Source organism: Artemia sp. Qi Xiang Cuo, chromosome 19, assembly GCF_049724085.1.
Source record: "Artemia sp. Qi Xiang Cuo chromosome 19, ASM4972408v1, whole genome shotgun sequence".
NCBI lineage: Eukaryota > Metazoa > Arthropoda > Branchiopoda > Anostraca > Artemiidae > Artemia > Artemia sp. Qi Xiang Cuo.
Window position 1 is genome coordinate 56,260,353 of NC_142812.1, and position 16,654 is coordinate 56,277,006.

At 35.3% G+C, this 16,654-nt stretch overlaps 1 protein-coding gene across 3 annotated transcripts in view; it reads left to right on the forward strand.

Annotated features, from left to right (window-relative positions):
• Window positions 1–4,218: 4,218 nt before the first annotated feature.
• The window catches only part of LOC148941031 (uncharacterized protein CG1161), a 31,421-nt gene continuing 18,985 nt past the window's right edge, over window positions 4,219–16,654 (forward strand). For all 3 annotated transcript variants that reach the window (XM_089104815.1, XM_089104814.1, XM_089104816.1), the window contains exon 1: window positions 4,219–4,318. In XM_089104815.1, the coding sequence (XP_088960941.1) occupies window positions 4,256–4,318 (63 nt within the window). In that variant the 5' untranslated portion in view covers window positions 4,219–4,255. The remainder of the gene's footprint in view (window positions 4,319–16,654) is intronic.

A 16,654-nucleotide genomic window follows, 5' to 3' on the forward strand; every position in this document is an offset into this window, starting at 1 on the left:
CTATTTTGAACAAAATGTTTATATAAAAAATTTAATTGGACGTATTTGGGGAAAAGAGGATTGGGGGGGGGGGCTAGTTGCCATTGGATCAATTTTGACTCTTAAAAACGAAATTATAACTTTAAATTTCTAATCGTTTGAGTCCCCTCCGAAGTTTACACGACCACCTGTTCCATAATAAACTATATACCCCAGGGCATAAGTTACAACCCTTTCCCCTGGATCGATTGGCTGGGATGTTGACCCCAAAATGTTTTATCTTGTCGTTGGACTATTTCCAATAAACTTGTTATCTCAAAATTTTGATCCGATACATTTGGGGAAAAGAGGGTGTGTGTGTGTGGGGGGGGGGGGGGGGGTAGATGCCCTCCGATCACTTTTGACTCATAAAAAGATAACTAGAACTTTCAAGTTCCGATCAAATGAGCCACTTCTAAAGTTAATCCGGCCACCACTTACATAAAACTTATATGCCTCAGGGACATAACTTAAAACACTTGCCCCAAGGCTCTGGGTGGTTGTGTCGACCCCAGAGTTTTTGTTGTCTGACTTTTGAGCTATTTTTAACAGAATGGCTCTCTCAAATTTTTAGCGAGTAGGCTTGGGGAAAATTGGGTGCGGGGGAGGCTAGTGTCCCTCTGATCTTCTTTTATTATTAAAAAGTGAACTAGAATTTCTAATTTCCCATCAAATGAGCCCCCTCTGAATTTTATACGGGCACCCCCTCCATAAAAACCATATATACCCCAAGGGCATAACTTACATCACCTGCCCCCGAGCCCTGGGGTGTTTTGTCGACCCCGGAGTTTTTGTTATCTTATTTTTGAACTATTTTTAACAAAATGGCTATCTTAAAATTTCTATTGCGTACATTTGAAGAAAAAAGCGCTAGGGGGCTATTTGCCCTCCGATTACTTTTGACTCTTAAAAAGAGCACTAGAACTTCCGATTTCCAATTGAAAGAGCCCCCTCTGAAGTTTATACGACCACCCGTTCTATATGAAGTGCCTCTGGAAAGAAAAAATAATAAAACATTAAAGCCTTATGGCGTTGGGGGGGGGGCTAGTTTTCCTCAGATATCATATTACTCTTTAAAAGTGAACTAGAACTTTCAATTCCCAATCAAATCAGCCTTCTTTGAAGTTTATACGGGCATCCCTTCAATAAGAACCCTATATGCCCCCAGGGCATAACTTACAACGCCTGCCGCCGGGCCTGGGGTGGTTGTGTCGACACTGGAGTTTTTGTTATCTGATCTTTGAATTATATTTATTGGATGGGTTTGGGGAAAAGGGGCGTGGGGGGAGTTACCCTTAGATCTCTTTTGAATCTTAAAAAGTGAACTAGAACTTTCAATTTCCAATCAAATGAGTCCTCTCTGAAGTTTATACGAGCATCCCTTCCATAAGAACCATATATGCCCCCAGTGCCTAACTTACAACGCCTGTCCCCCGGGCCCTGGGGGGGGGGGGGTGCCAACAATAGAGTTCTTTTATCTGTCCTCAGAACTATTTTTAATATCTCAACATTTTTATCTCATGTATTTAAGGAAAAAAGGGTGGGGGGGGGTAGTTGCCCTCCGTTCTCTTTTGACTCTTAAAGTGAACTAAACTTTAAGTTGCCAATCAAATGACCCCTCTCTTAAGTTTACACGAACATCCCTTTCATAAGAACCACATATGCCCCCTGGATATGACTTACAACGCCTACCCCCGGGCCCTGGGGGATTGTGTCGACACCGGAGTTTTTGTTATCTGACTTTTGAATTATTTTTAACAAAATGACCATCTCAAAATTTTTATCTGATGCATCTGGGGAAAAGGGCGCTGGAGGGGGGCCTATTTGCCCTCCGATTGCTTATTACTTTTAAAAGGGGCACTAAAACTACCGATTTCCAATCGAATGAGTCCCCTCCAAAGCTTATACGACCATCCCTTGCATATGAAGTGCCTCTGGGAAAAAGAAATAATAAAACATTGGTGCCGAATGCCCTTTACTATAGGCAACGTTATAGTGTTGATCATCTTTTTCTACAGTCTTTTACACGCTATAGTAACTTAGTATTTTTGCCAAACTTTCAGTTCTATTTGCAAAAGCCCGGTAAAATTTCTTGGTTCATTTTCTGGTAAATCAAACCCCAAAAGCGAAAAAAGTAGACTTATTAGTTAACTAAGTTCTATTAAATTGAACGCAACTCTAGACAGTAGTCAGGGTTGCCACACCTGACACTACAGGGCTAATCTTAGCATTATTTTTCCCTATGTTGCTCCGTGGCATGATTAGGATAAAATGTAAAACTATTTGTAGAAATTTGTAAAAATTTAGCACTTTAGTGTTGTAATTCTCTGAAAAAAAAAATTAGAACCAGAGTCAGAAAATAAGGGCATTTAAAAAGACTGGAAGAGAAGAAGATTTTCTGCCGAGATTTTTTTTTGGGGGGGGGGTTGATTAGTTCCATTGTATGGGAATTTCAACTTTGATTGAAGCAAGTCAGTGTCAATTTCAAATTATGATTTGGGCGTAGGTTTTTGAAATTTAGCTTCAGTCCAATTTTTGGAATTGAAATGATGCAGGGAGACTGGGGAGATTCACTGCAATGACTTCCTCTGTAGTATAGACAGTGATAAAAAAAATTCATTAAGAATAGTTTTAGGACAGAAATAAACTTATCATTTAATGTTCCACTCTCAATTTCCTTTCCAAATATAATGATAAATGCTAGTGTATTTTCTTCTCTGCTGTACAACCTTCGACCTTCTGGGGCAGATGTAAAATAGGCAAAAAATGAAAATTTGCTGTTTTTTTCAATTAGCTTCATTTGGAATTATGAACCAATTTTTCATGATAAATAGGTCCAAAAACAACTGAAAACCTATAAACCAGCAAATTTTGCTTCTTTGCGAATTTGTGTTTTTCTGAACTCTGCGGATTTACGAATTTTTTGCTTTGGGGACTAGCCGGGCACCAGCGCAAGCACAATTGGGATTAATCATTGGAAGCCTCTATCATGGGCATGCTAAAACATTTGAGCGCACTAACCTGGTTCTTTCATATCCACGGCGAGGATAATGTAGCAGCAGATGGAACATAAACGAAAAAGTGAGTCAGATTTTGGTTTGCATGAATGACCCAAAGGTTATATGTACTTTATTTCATTTTTCCTGGGAAAGTCTTCAACTAGCTTTCATTCAATGCGAAAAACAAAAAACAACCTTTTTTCTGGATATTACCTCGTTCTTGAAGCGTGATTATAAACCAAAATAATCGAATTATTTTTTCAAGTTACAAGGATAAACTATTATGAAACTGTAAAAATTGAATCCCATTAACTACGTCACTCGTACAAATACAGATCTACCTGTGTGTGGCTTTGTGCCAAGGATTTGCTGTGAAAGTGTCCGGAAAAGACTGGATTTGTTTGTTTTGTTAATTAATGAAACCAGTTCTCGCTTGCAAGGATTAAGCATTGGCGTGTAGCTGAATTTATTGAGAAACAGACGAATTTCAAGTCCTCCGGGCATCTTAGGAACAGACGAAGGCCGGCACGTCTATAAATAAGGAGGTAACATCTTTCCTAATTTCCTAAGATGCCCGGAGGACTTGAAATTAGAGGCCTGGCATTACCAAAATTCCAAGGTTATCCGAAATGGCCCGTTCGTCGTTTTCTGCTACGGCACGTACAAAGTTATAATGGTTCAACAATCTCTGCTCGAATCATACCAAGAAAACTTCGGCGAAGCTGTTAAGAAAAAAAACCAAAGGAGTAGCAAATGCATTCAGTAAAGTTGCTACTTTTCCAGATATCTACTTTGAAAAGTTAAACTTGGATCGGGCGTCTCTTGCCTCTATTGTGGATAGCGCACAAAAAGAACTAGAACATCTCCGAACTGCTCTGATAGTGTCTGATTTGATTTGAAAAAATTTATATGGCTTTCAAATTGAAAATATAGGGAATATTGGTTCAAATCAAAATTTAATGAAGCATGGTATGCAGGAAATTACTTTCACATTGAAAACTTAACGATTTTACACAATTTTTAATTGCATTTCTAAAAATTGCGTCAAAAGACGATGCGTTTGCACTTAGCATAATAGCCAATTAAGCAATTCAAACAGCACTACGGAAAATTAACGTAAATATTTGTGTACCACCCTATTTTCAAGAAAAATAGCACCTTTTTTAACAGGATCTTCTGGCAACAGTGAACAGATGCAAAAATTGCAGTCTTTCGAAGAAATCGATAAAAATGAAAAGATGTCGAATTTTTTATATTTCACCATAGTAGCTTTCATGATAAGTTGTCCCTTCGCAGCTGATGTATGTGCTATTCAATTTAGTACCTAGTGAATCTTACCTGGAAACTTAGTTAAAGGCTGAGAAATAGATAGCTTATGCTAGTTACAGGGTTTTTTGGGGTAGCCTAGGCCTACCAGATTGTTTTACTAGCCTACTTTTAAAGGAAATATGCTTAAGAAATAAACAATTTAGGTAAACTTCTACTTTCTTTATTTCGGAAAGGGGTCAGGTTAGGAAAATGAAACTTTCAGGGATGGGTCTACATGCTAAGGTAGCCTAGGCTATGTCCTGGGAAGGTGTTTACCTACCTCCACTCCTTCTCCCTCCAAAGGGTTCAGACCTTTGATGACTGGTAAATTTCTAGGTGGCACTATAATATAGCTAGGATGAAAGTAAAAATGTCATTTGATGCCTTTTTTCATGCTCTTTTATAATTCAATAGGCCCTAAGGTATAAGTTTAGGGTCAATATAGCCTATACCAAATCATAGCCTACTAAACTTAGTGGTCACTTAGCAGACTATTTTAATTTTAGACAAAGAAAGCAACAAGTTGAAATTGTTGCTTAGATATATGGATATCTAAGGAAACCAGCTTTGTCTTTGTATAAAAACTTTCTAAGCACATTAGCCTAGAGCTAGGTTCCCTGTTAGTTACATTCTGTCCGAGAATAGGCAGGTGGCCAACTACTGGGTGTCTTACCATATTATTTTTTTAGTCATAACTTTATTCACAAATGTGATGCCTTTTTTTATGCGTATAACAAATATAATAAGATTCTATATTTGAATGTGATTTCAGCCCCCCCCCCCCTATAAATGCCCATACAGAGTTAGGTTAGGTATATTCTATATAGGGGGGGGGCGCAAAAAAATATCTAATTTAAATGCTCTTTAGGCTATTGTCGTAATAAGCATAAAAAAGGCATCAAATGGCGCATTCACTTTACTTTAAAATCAATAAAATGATTCAGTTTGTATTGACCAATTTTAGAATTGTGGCTCCTGATAAGGAGAAATGTTAAGAAAATAAATCTTACTTAAGCTGAAAAGAAAAAAATTACAATAAACCTCCATGCTGACAAAATGCTTAAATCTTTTGAAGCTGCAATGAATTGCCAAATAAGTTGTTCTATAGAGCATTCATTCATCCTGGTCATTGTTAATTCCATTTTTTTTTTCAAAGAGCAGTGGCAAAAGTACAAAATATTAATACAACCTAAACTAACTACAATTCAAAATGAATGGACTCAGCCAGGAACTCAGCTGGGATGAATGCTATCTATAAAAACAATTTATTATAGCAGCAATTTCAAAAGATTTATGCATTGCATCTTTAGCATGGAGGTTTATTGTTGAGTTTTACTTTTAAGCTGGAAAAAGAAGGATTTTTATAGGAAAGACTTGATGATGAAGGTTCTCCTCTTGGATAATATGTTAACTAGGATCATTATACATATTTCAAAGTAAGAATTGTTTTCTTAACATGTCCCCTTATGAGGAAGCACAATTTTAAATTTATACCAATTTTTGTTATACATATTATTGACTTATGAATAAAGTAAACATACCACTTGATGCCTTTTTTTATGCTCTTTCTAAATATAAGAACCATTTTTGTTGGAAATGAATTTCACCCTCACCTCTATATACCAATTCAGGGTATATATTTGCAAAAAAATCCATAAAAAAATTCACATATTAATTTTGGCAAATTTACCCAGAGTAAAATTTCCCCTAAGAATTTTACCCCCTGGAAAGTTCCCTCCCAATAGAAAATCCTTTCTGTAGAAATCCTCTTTGTGTATGCTATACATATATATTATATGTAAACAATGGGTAAATTTTATAAATTATAGAGCTTTCCTCTTGTGCTGTGGGGGGGGGGCAATGTTACTGGCAAAGGTATAGCTAATGAGACTTTCAACTATGCTTCACAAAATTTTGATCAGACAATTTTGGGGGAAGGGCCTAGTTGCCCTACAATCTATTTAGTTAAAATGGGCACTAAAACATTTAATCTCTGTTTGAATCAGCCCTCTCCCAATATTCTTGGACCACTGGGCCTATACAATCACCACTAGAAAAAAACAACAAACACACATGCATGATCTTTCTTCTGTCAAAAAAATTCCATATTTTTTTTAGAAAGGAGCTTGATAATGAAACAAATAAAATTTTAATATCAAAATGTGAAAAATATCAAAAAGGAACAGTACTAACTAATAAAACAGAACTTCTACTCTTCCAAACATTCTTGCAGTAAACTTTGTTCCTCTTGACTTTAAGAACTCATTTAGCTCCATTGCTGATCTGGCGTAATTGGTTGAAAGCACTTCAGGGATACATTGCCAATGCATATGCCCCTCATACCAATTAAAAGTAACCCAAAGCACCCACAACCATTCCAAGCTTCATGGCAATAAATGCAACACCAACTATCATCACTGTCACCAGAACTCATTGCAGGCTTATTTTTATCTAAAGAAACACACAATTTAACTGAAGTATTATATCCTATACTTGAAAAAAAGAAGCTTAATTTAATTACAATGCTTAATCTGATAATTCGATTTTCATTAAGTTTTTTAACTTTTAGGAGGTGTTTCTCCCCTGTTTTGAAAACCAAGCAAATTCTATCATGCTTGTAGCCTTTAATAGGTGACACTAAACTTAAAGAAACTTATATAGTTGGAATCACTATAATTACCTTAAATTACCTTAAATCGCACTTGCTAGCGATATGGACAAGTCCAGTGTACGCCAGTTAGTGATGATAGGGCTGCGGGACATCAGCTTCATCCCATTGCGTGAGCCATAGTTTGGTTTCCCATTCCTTATCGAGATTGGCTTTGAAACTGTCAATGGATGGTGAACTCACTGTCGTATCGCTCAGATTGTTCCAGAGGCATATGATGTGGTTGGAGAAGAAATGGTTCCTCTTCCTTGTATTAGCACGCTTCCGAAAAAGCTTCGCTGAATGACCCCTGGTTCTTGACAACTGGGCAGGTCCTTGTCGTCAGACTTGAGCAGTTTGTAGGTCATTATCATATCACCTCTTCGCCGACGGTATGTCAGAGTTGGTAGCTTGAGGCTCTGCAGTCGGTATTCATACTCCATGTCTCTGAGCCCCTTTACGCATTTTGACGCCTGTCTTTGGACAGACTCGAGAGCCATCTGGTCTGTTTTATTAATTGGCGTGGCGACACACATTCCAAATTCTAATCTTGGTCTCACCAGGCTCTTGTAAAGTTTTGTGATTATTGCAGGGGATCTACTTGTCATTGTACGTTTGATGAAACCGAGAGTTTGGTTTGCCTTTGCTACTGCAGCTCGGGTGTGGCAATTGAAATTAAGGTCTTCGTCTACAACAACCCCCAGATCTCTTTCAGAGGGACTCTCAGAGAGTGGCTGTCTCACACCGCATTTGCTGACATCGAGTATTGCCATCGTGGGTTATTTCTTCCAAAATGGAGAACCTTGCACTTTTCGACATTAAACTTGAGCCTCCATGTCTTGGCCCATTTGCCAAAGCTATCAAGATCTGACTGTATTGAGGTCACACCTTGCTGAGTTCCGACAGGACCAATGAGCTTTGAGTTGTCGGCGTACAGGCTAAGCTTGCTTGTAACGGTTCTTGGAGCGTCATTAATATATACATTGAAGAGTGTAGGTCCCAAAACTGTTCCTTGAGGAACCCCGCTTAAGACCTCAGCTATTTCAGAGTAGTAAGCTCTGCCACCTTCACCAAAAACTCTGACCTGCTGCTTTCTTCCCTTTAGGAAAGACATGATCCAGTCCACCACTTCCTCTTGAATTCCAATTGCCTTCAGTTTCAAATGAAGCCTTCGATGGCAGACTTTATCGAAGGCTTTAGCAAAGTCTAGCAAGATCATATCCACTGGGAGACCTTGGTCGAGGAGCTCAGTTATGTAATTATACGAGTCAATCAGATTGGTTTCGACTGATCTGCCTAGTCGGAAACCATGTTGTTGTTTCGATAGAAGGTTATAATAAACTGTTTTAACTCCGTTTTTTAGCATTTCGGTTACTATTGAGCTGCATCACTCCTTGCTTTCAGTTTGTTACCACGAAATGTTTCAAAGGTTCCATTGGGTTTTCCAAATAAAGTATTCATCTTGAAGTTATTTGATTAAATCCTAGAAAAAAGGCAAAGAAACTTTGCAAATGTATTTTTTTTAATGTGAAAGATTACTGAAACCTTAGAAAAAGGTTAGAAAGGAGAAAACGGTAAAATTCGAGGCAGAGCCCTAACAGTATCAGTATCCTGAATAAAACTAGATTAAATAATGTTTTCTGTTATTTGTTTTACAAACTGTATAGCAACAGTTCAAGAGAAAAGACTCCAAACCAATTTTGCAACATGGCCATCCATTCAGTTTCCAACCAGTTTTCTGTTTAGATTAGAAAAAACAACCATGTTGGGAAATAGGTTTGCTGTGACCAGTAAAGCAATACTGTACCCTATTGAATTTTTTAAAGGGTGATTTTTTATTGTTAAGAAAACTGACCATTTAAAAACCTCACCATTCCTCAAAAATAATCAAAATTTTTTCTAATTATTAATAATAATTATATGCCTTTCAAAAAAAATTCAAAATTCATGAAAAATTCTTAGACTGGCAAAAGTTAGGCTCTGCTTTTTGTCAATAGATGCATTAAACTGAGCTAGAAATGCTGTTGTATGATGAGCATGAGGAAGAAAAGGATGAAAAGCTGCCTTTCTTAAGGAAAATCAGTGATGTAGAAGTTGTTTTCTTTTTTTTTTTTGGGGGGGGGGGGGTTGGTTTATTTGTTGGGGGTTGGTAACTGGTTTGGTACCCTATACCCTGAATTGGTATATATAGGGGTGGGGGTAAAATTCATTTCTGACAAATATGATTATTATATTTGGAAAGAGCATAAAAATAGGTATTGAGTGGTATATTTACTTTATTCATAAGTCAATAATATGAATAATGAAAAATTTACCCATTTTTGTAACCACACAAAGAAGTTATCAACACTAGTTGAGTTATTTAAAAGTGGTTAATAACATACCACTAGCTTATAAATAAGTTTTTCAAGAGTAATATATTCCAAAAATACTTATTTACAACATTTTAAACCTCATTTGTTAGGCAACTAAAATATAAACCATTTTCCTACTGTTTCAAGTTTTTCAAATGCCATTGACAAAAATAGTGCTGAATTTTGCAATTCAAAACTTTGCTTTTGACAATTCAGGGTATATACCCATTCAGGGTATATATTTGCACATTAGGGGGATGGGAGGGTGGGGGGTAAAGTTCATGGTAAATTTACAGTGGGCCATATAATTTAGCTAAGATAAAAGTGAAAACATCATTTGATGCTTTTTTTTATGCTCTTTCATAATTCATATAATATATCTTTGGAATTCAAGATGTAATTAGTCCCAGAAGCAATTATTGAATTGTGAAAGAGCATAAAAAAAGGCATCAAATGATGTTTTCACTTTCATCCTATCTAAATTATATTGCCACCTAGAAATTTACCTGATGACCTTTAAAAATCTGTGTGAATTGAAACCTTGCAAAATAGATCTTCTGCTTAAATGAATTACAACAAAATTGTTTTCAGCTTATAACAGACCATATTAAACAGTATGTTTCCTAAAACAAAAAAAAACTGGCTTGTGAAAACAAATTGCCATTTAATCCAGGAATAGTAATTAGTACTTTCCTTAGTCTTCTTTGCAAAATATTTCCTTGTAAATAAATTTGAAGAAATTTTAAAAAGAGCTAGAAACCCCTCAAAATTGATGTTAGTTTTTTTGTGATGTCATTTTTGGGTAAATTTCTAGTGGGTCGTATAATTTAGCTAAGATGAAAGTGAAAACGTCATTTGATGCCTTTTTTATGCTCTTTCATAATTCAGTACTCGTTTGTGGGGCTAATTGCATCTTGAGCACTTAAAGGGGCCCAGAAGGCATTTTGTATGAATTATGAAAGAGCATAAAAAAAGCATCAAATGATGTTTTTACTTTCATCTTAGCTAAATTATTTGACCCACTACAAATTTACCATGAACCCTCTAATGTAAAAATATATGCACTGAATTCTGTGTAAGTCTCTATTTTTTTTAACAGTTTGTCAAAATATTTGTCAAGTTTGTCAAATTGCATATACTTGTCAACATTTTCTGGAATTTCACCTCCATACCGTCAGCCTTTTTTGATGCACTCATGATCAAATATTCCCTCCTTTCTAAATAATAAATCATGTATGTAAAAAATAGACAATTTGCATAATTTGTATTTCTTGGCCTGGAGCATAGCTATTAGACATTTCAACTGTTTTGAATAAAATGCTTTTTTTGAGATTTTTATCAGTCTTAAGGGGAGCATCTAAAAGGGCAAGAGGGGGGGGGGTGGCTGGTTTTCCTCCATTCCTTTTTCAACATCCCCTTGAAGTTTCAACTTAATACCCTTAGTCATTCCTTTTATATTGCTGTATGTCCTTTTGACAACCCTGTCAGTATTTTCTAAACTTTTTGAATAATACCCTTAGCCTTTTTGGAGACTCAGGATCAATCATGCCCCCTCCTCCCAATAACCAACCTTGTATATTAACAATGGGCAACTTGGGTAACATACAACACTTGTCTGGGGGGCTGTGAAGGGCTATGTCATCCCAGAATACTTCCTTACTGGAACCTTAACACCCTAAGCCTATCGAAAGACAACCAGAATATAACATTTCCTATTTTTCTGAATTGTTTGGCTTATTGAGTTTTAATTTGCACAATATTTGCTCCTGCTTTTGTATATGTTTTTTTTTTCTGTTATACTCCATTGTTATGCTTTGTATTTTTGATGGGTTATAAAATAAATTAATTAATTTTTTTAATGATGATTGTAAAAAGGGGTAAATTACATAATTTAAAATCCTTGCCCAAGTGGCTTTGGGGGCCATTGTATCCCTGGAGGCATAGTTATTAGGGTGACTGTCATTTACCCCCCAAACAATGCCCCCCCCCCCTCCCTTCGAAAATAAGGCTTTCCAAATTTGAGAATTTTATTTGGGTTGTTTTTTTTTTTTTTTTTTTTTTTTTTATGGGAAAGGAACTTTAGTACTTGTGTATTATGCACCACTCACTTAAGTTTATGCTGTGTAAAATTTGAGAACTTGCCTGTTTTTTGTTTGACTCTTTGTTAAATTAGAAATAAAATTGGGCTATAGATTTGCATATTAGGGGGGAGGGGGTAAATTATAGCAGGTCTGCATGCAAAATGTGGTTCAGAGCTTCAGCTGTATCTCCATGGTTGCTTATGGTATTCCAATTAACAGAGAATTTGGTTACTGAATGTCTTCCAGGCTTTTGAGTGGAGGCATACTTCCAAAATTTCTTCAGATTTGTTTTCAATGCTGAAGCTAAAGACTCCTCATACTTTCTAGTAACTTCTCTTGTAAGGCAGCGGACTTTTTTTTGTATTTGTTTGAATTTGTCATGATTTGCCTGTGTTGGGACTTCCTTGTACCCTCTCCAGAACTTCTTTTTCTTTTCGACTGCTAGCTTGATTTCTTGTGTGATGAAAGGGAGCATTCTTGGTCTTCGTTTCCAAGTGGTTGTTGTGTGTTTTGCAGTTGTCTCACTGAAGGACCCTCTTATGTTGTGCCTTTTTATATTATTTTACTATGTTCATGGCCATATATTTGGCTTTAAAATACACTTCTCTATCTATCTATCTAATGTGCAGAATAATTGTACCAAACACATTTTGCATGCAGACCCGCTATACTTTACCCCCCCCCCCCCTAATATGGAAATCTATAGCCCAAATTTATTCTAAAGTAATGAAGAAATTAATGAAAAAACTGGTCTGTTCTTGAATTTTACACAGTGTAAACTTGAGTGAGTGGCACATAATACACAAGTACAAAAATTCTTTCCCCCTACAGAAAAAAAAAACTCAAATAAAATTCTCAAATCCATGGGGGGTTTTGATGGGGGGGGGGTATTTTTCAGGAAGTAGATATATAATATATATATTAAATATATATATATATATGTATGCAGGGAATATACCATGCAGGGAAATATATATATATTTAGATATATTTAACCTGCGTGGTTAAATATATTTCCACAAAATATCCAAATGCAAGTCAATGTAAAGAGTCAACCCATACTACAGCATTCCTGGCAAGTGATGCATTGAAGGTTTCATTGGCACCTTCTCCAAAAAATTGGCAAACCCATACTATGGCATCCCCAGCAAACAATGCATTGAAGGTTTCATCAGCGCCTTCTGCAAAAGATTGGCAAGCTGAGATACTACTTATGAAACATAGACAACCCCTCAGTGTAGGGTGCTGGAATGTCTGCTTGATGAAATGCCTGACAACCCAGTTGTTTATCTCTGGGGAACTATTGTGTTACAACATAGACATAATGTGCACTTCAGAAAACAAAATAAGTTTTTCAAAGAAAAGTAAAGAACCCCATTAAACAAAAAATGAGCAAAAATAAAATAATCTACCAAGCGTGAAACTACCACAAATCAGCATTGATAAATAGATGAAACCCAAAACAAACAGAAATTATAATAAATAACCAAGTCAAACTCAAAACGAGCAGAAATTAACATGAGTAGGGCTCAAAACCCCTATGCCTTCCCAAGGCCAGAACATAATTTGCGCTTTACTGAAAAAATATAAATGTTTTTACTTTTATAACTTTAATAAATCAAATAATATTAACATTTTGATTACTAAATATTTGTATATGTATATTAAACTGACAATGCACATTCATTTGTATTTTTTCACTAAAGTGCAAATTATATTCTGGCCTTGGGATGGTATAGGGGCTGTTGATACAGGATTGTTGAAAAATCCAATAACTATGCCTTTGGGAATTACATGTTTACCTGCAGCCCTGGAGAAAGGGTTTCAAGTTATGCGATTGTATCCACTATTTACATATAATGTTTGTGCAGTAATTTTCCAGGGCAAAATTTCACAGAGAGGGGGGGGTGGCAATATCCTTGCATGGTTTGAAAACCAGTAAGAAATTAAATGAAAAAGCAAGCCTTATTGGCTGAAAGTAAGTAGCAACATTAAAACTTAAAACAAACAGAAACTATTCTGTACACAAGGAGAACTCCTGCTTCCTTATACTGAAGTTTGACTTTTGTCACAATCCTTTCAGAAAGAATGCTCAGACCTAATATTGGTTTAATTTGAATCAGAAATATTCTTAAAGAACTTCAAGACTTCACAGTCTAAGAGCAAGGGATGAGGAAGGGGTAGTCCCCCTCATATATAAAATACTTTCTGTTTGTATTAAGTTTTAATGTTGCTTCTTACTTCCAGTTGAAAAAAATTGTTGTTCTTTTCAATTATTTACCAAAACAAGATCAAGCTGTGAAAAATGCCCTGAAATCACTGCCAGGAATAGCAAGTGTTCTTGTAAGCAATCAAAGAACATTTAACAATATGTTCTTTTATTAAAATCATTCAGGATTAAGCACTTCAAATTATTAGTTAATTGACTTACCTCCATGGTAGGTGAGCATATGTAATCTGATGGAAGTTTCTATCAATGGGATTATTATGTTTTCTTCATTGGTTTCCAATTTTTAAGATTGTTTCAAATAATAGTTTTATCCAATATTGCAATGAATAACAGAGAAAACTAGATATTATTATGTTAAGATAAGAATATAGAAGCCTCTTTCAACAAGGAACCCACCACAATTACAATATTCAGTTAACAAGACAAATTCATTGTTTGGGCTGTATTTGGGACAATCAAGAGGGGGGAGGGGTTGCCTTGTTAAAAACCCAACCTTGATATTTGGAAAGAATATAAAATGAGGAATCACTGTCAGTATAGTGGTTTACCTTTTCTAAAGGAAACATGCTAATAAAATGAAAATAATACCATTAGATTTCTTATTATATGATCTTTCCAAGCATCATGGTCACTTTTTTGACAGTTTTCTCTCTTGCCATGATGGTTTCCTATTTAGCTCTAGTAATGTATTTCTCAATTCGTTGAATCTTGTGATGTGTTATAGGTTCTTTGTTAAAGTGGGTTTCTGCATTGAAAACTGGATGATATTCAGTTTCACCATAGATCATGGTTTTACAAATGTCACACTTTCAGCATGGGTATCATTTCAAAGTATTTAAAACAATGGAAGGAAACAAGACAATTTGTTTAATATAAGCATCTTGCATATTATACAGTTAAAGTGTAACTGTTTTTTTTTTGTTTTTTTTTTTTGTGTTTATATATCATACAGCTATATCTGGGACTCGGGGGTAGGGTGCATGTCAGAATAGTAACCATGATATTTGGAAACAGTTTAAAGTAAGGAATCTAATGGTACTACTTTTATTTTGTTAGTATGTTTCCTTTAGAAGTGTTCAACCAATAGACTGATACTTTTTTACTATAACCTTTACTATAGGCAATGTTACATCATTGCCTCTGATCTTGGGTAATAGGCTTATTCCAATTACTGACAACTAAAAACACGGTTATGACTGACTTAATAAAGATTCAAGATGACAGAAATCAGACAGGAAAAATATACAAATAGACTATATTTCGGCTCTTCATTCAATGTTCTTTTCAAATAATTATTGCTGCTGTTATATTTGTATCCCTGCCCACTCCTCCTCTAATCATGTCAGGTATAACCTTATGCTCTAATTATTAGTTTTCTGATTTGTTTTGATAAATTTAAAGATGGGATGTGTTTTGCTATCTTGAAAAGTAGTTTAGTCCTAGTTAGTTAGCCTAATTGAAACTTTTAGGAATAAAATAAGGGTTAACCAAATGGAAAATGTCAAAAAATTTGTATTCTATAAATGAAATTATAAACACCATTTGCAATAATACTTATGTGTCATCTAGATTATCCAACTGGTTATGAAAAACAGCTCCAAGGAGAATAAGAATTGCTCTCTTATATGACTATTTCTACAGAAAACCATTAAACATTTTTAAACTACCTTAAACATTTTTAAATACTTACTTATGCTGGTATTATCCCTAAAAGTTACTTTGCTCCCCCCCACCCACCCTTTGAGAGCAAATATATAGCCAAAATTTTATGTACTCTTAGTTTTGTCATTAGCACTTGTCTTTTTGCTTATTAACAATAAATGCTGAACAAGCAGCTGGAATAGAAGAGTTGCATTATGAAAAATACAAGGGTAGTATCCCCAATACTTGGACAATGCCTAATACTGGACAAATAAATTAATTAAAAATATCTGTAATAAATGTGGAGAGTAGGTTGCTTATCTTGGATACAGCATAGATAGCTGGGATTGGCTGATGGTGGGGAATGGGTTAGTTAGAATTGGCTTTTTTTTTTAGTGAGACCTTTTTATCAACCTAATTGGATGTTCTTCTTGGGCCATAATTTTCTTAATAGGGTTTTTCTTAATGATTGTTTTTCTTAAACAATCAAATATCCAGCTAGGCAGATTGCATTCAGGAGTAAAGGAAGTAGCTTTATCTGTTCACTTGAATGTTTGGGCTTGGTACTATCTGTAATTAGGTATTATTTTTACAATCAATAGAATACAAATATCTTTTTGGACACCTTCCCCAAAATTGTATGTCAGGAAGCTGTTTTTAATTTATTCAAATAAAACATAACACCAATATTAACAAAGATCCTAGAAGCAAACTTGTTAAGGACCATAACAACAACAAATTGAAAAAAAGAAGAAGAAGTACAAAAAAAAGAAAGAGAAAACATGGGTAATTAAAGCAAATTGATTAAAATTTTTGAGATTGGATTATATTATCAAAGTTTAGCAACATTGTTATAGAACGTGCGAAAACCTGCGGATAGCTTGACACTGGAGGGTATTATATTCCATTGAAGAATAGACTTAAATATGGGAGATCGCTAGGCGGAACTCGAAACCCTTGGGGACAATGAAGGAATGGTTGGATGAATGGAGACAGAGGGCTTCAGAATTATTACTATTAAAATAAGATAATAATTGGGAAGATTTTTATGGTAAGCGGAGTATGCAAGGGATAGATTTAATTTTTTGATGATTTGTTCAAAAGGGATAATACCAAAATCAGAGTACAAGTCCTGTGTTGGATATAGTCGGGGCAGCTAAAAAACTGCTTTGACCGCATGGTTTTGGGCAGATTTTAATTTGTTGGTAACTGAAGGATAAGTGTTGCCCCAAACAGATCCGCAGTATGAGATGTATGGGTAAATAAAAGAGTAATAAAGGGTGACAAGGATATCAGGAGGAAGAAAATAATTCACACAATTAATCGTACTTACCATAGATGAAAATTATAGCAAATTTAATAACTTTTTTGGAAGT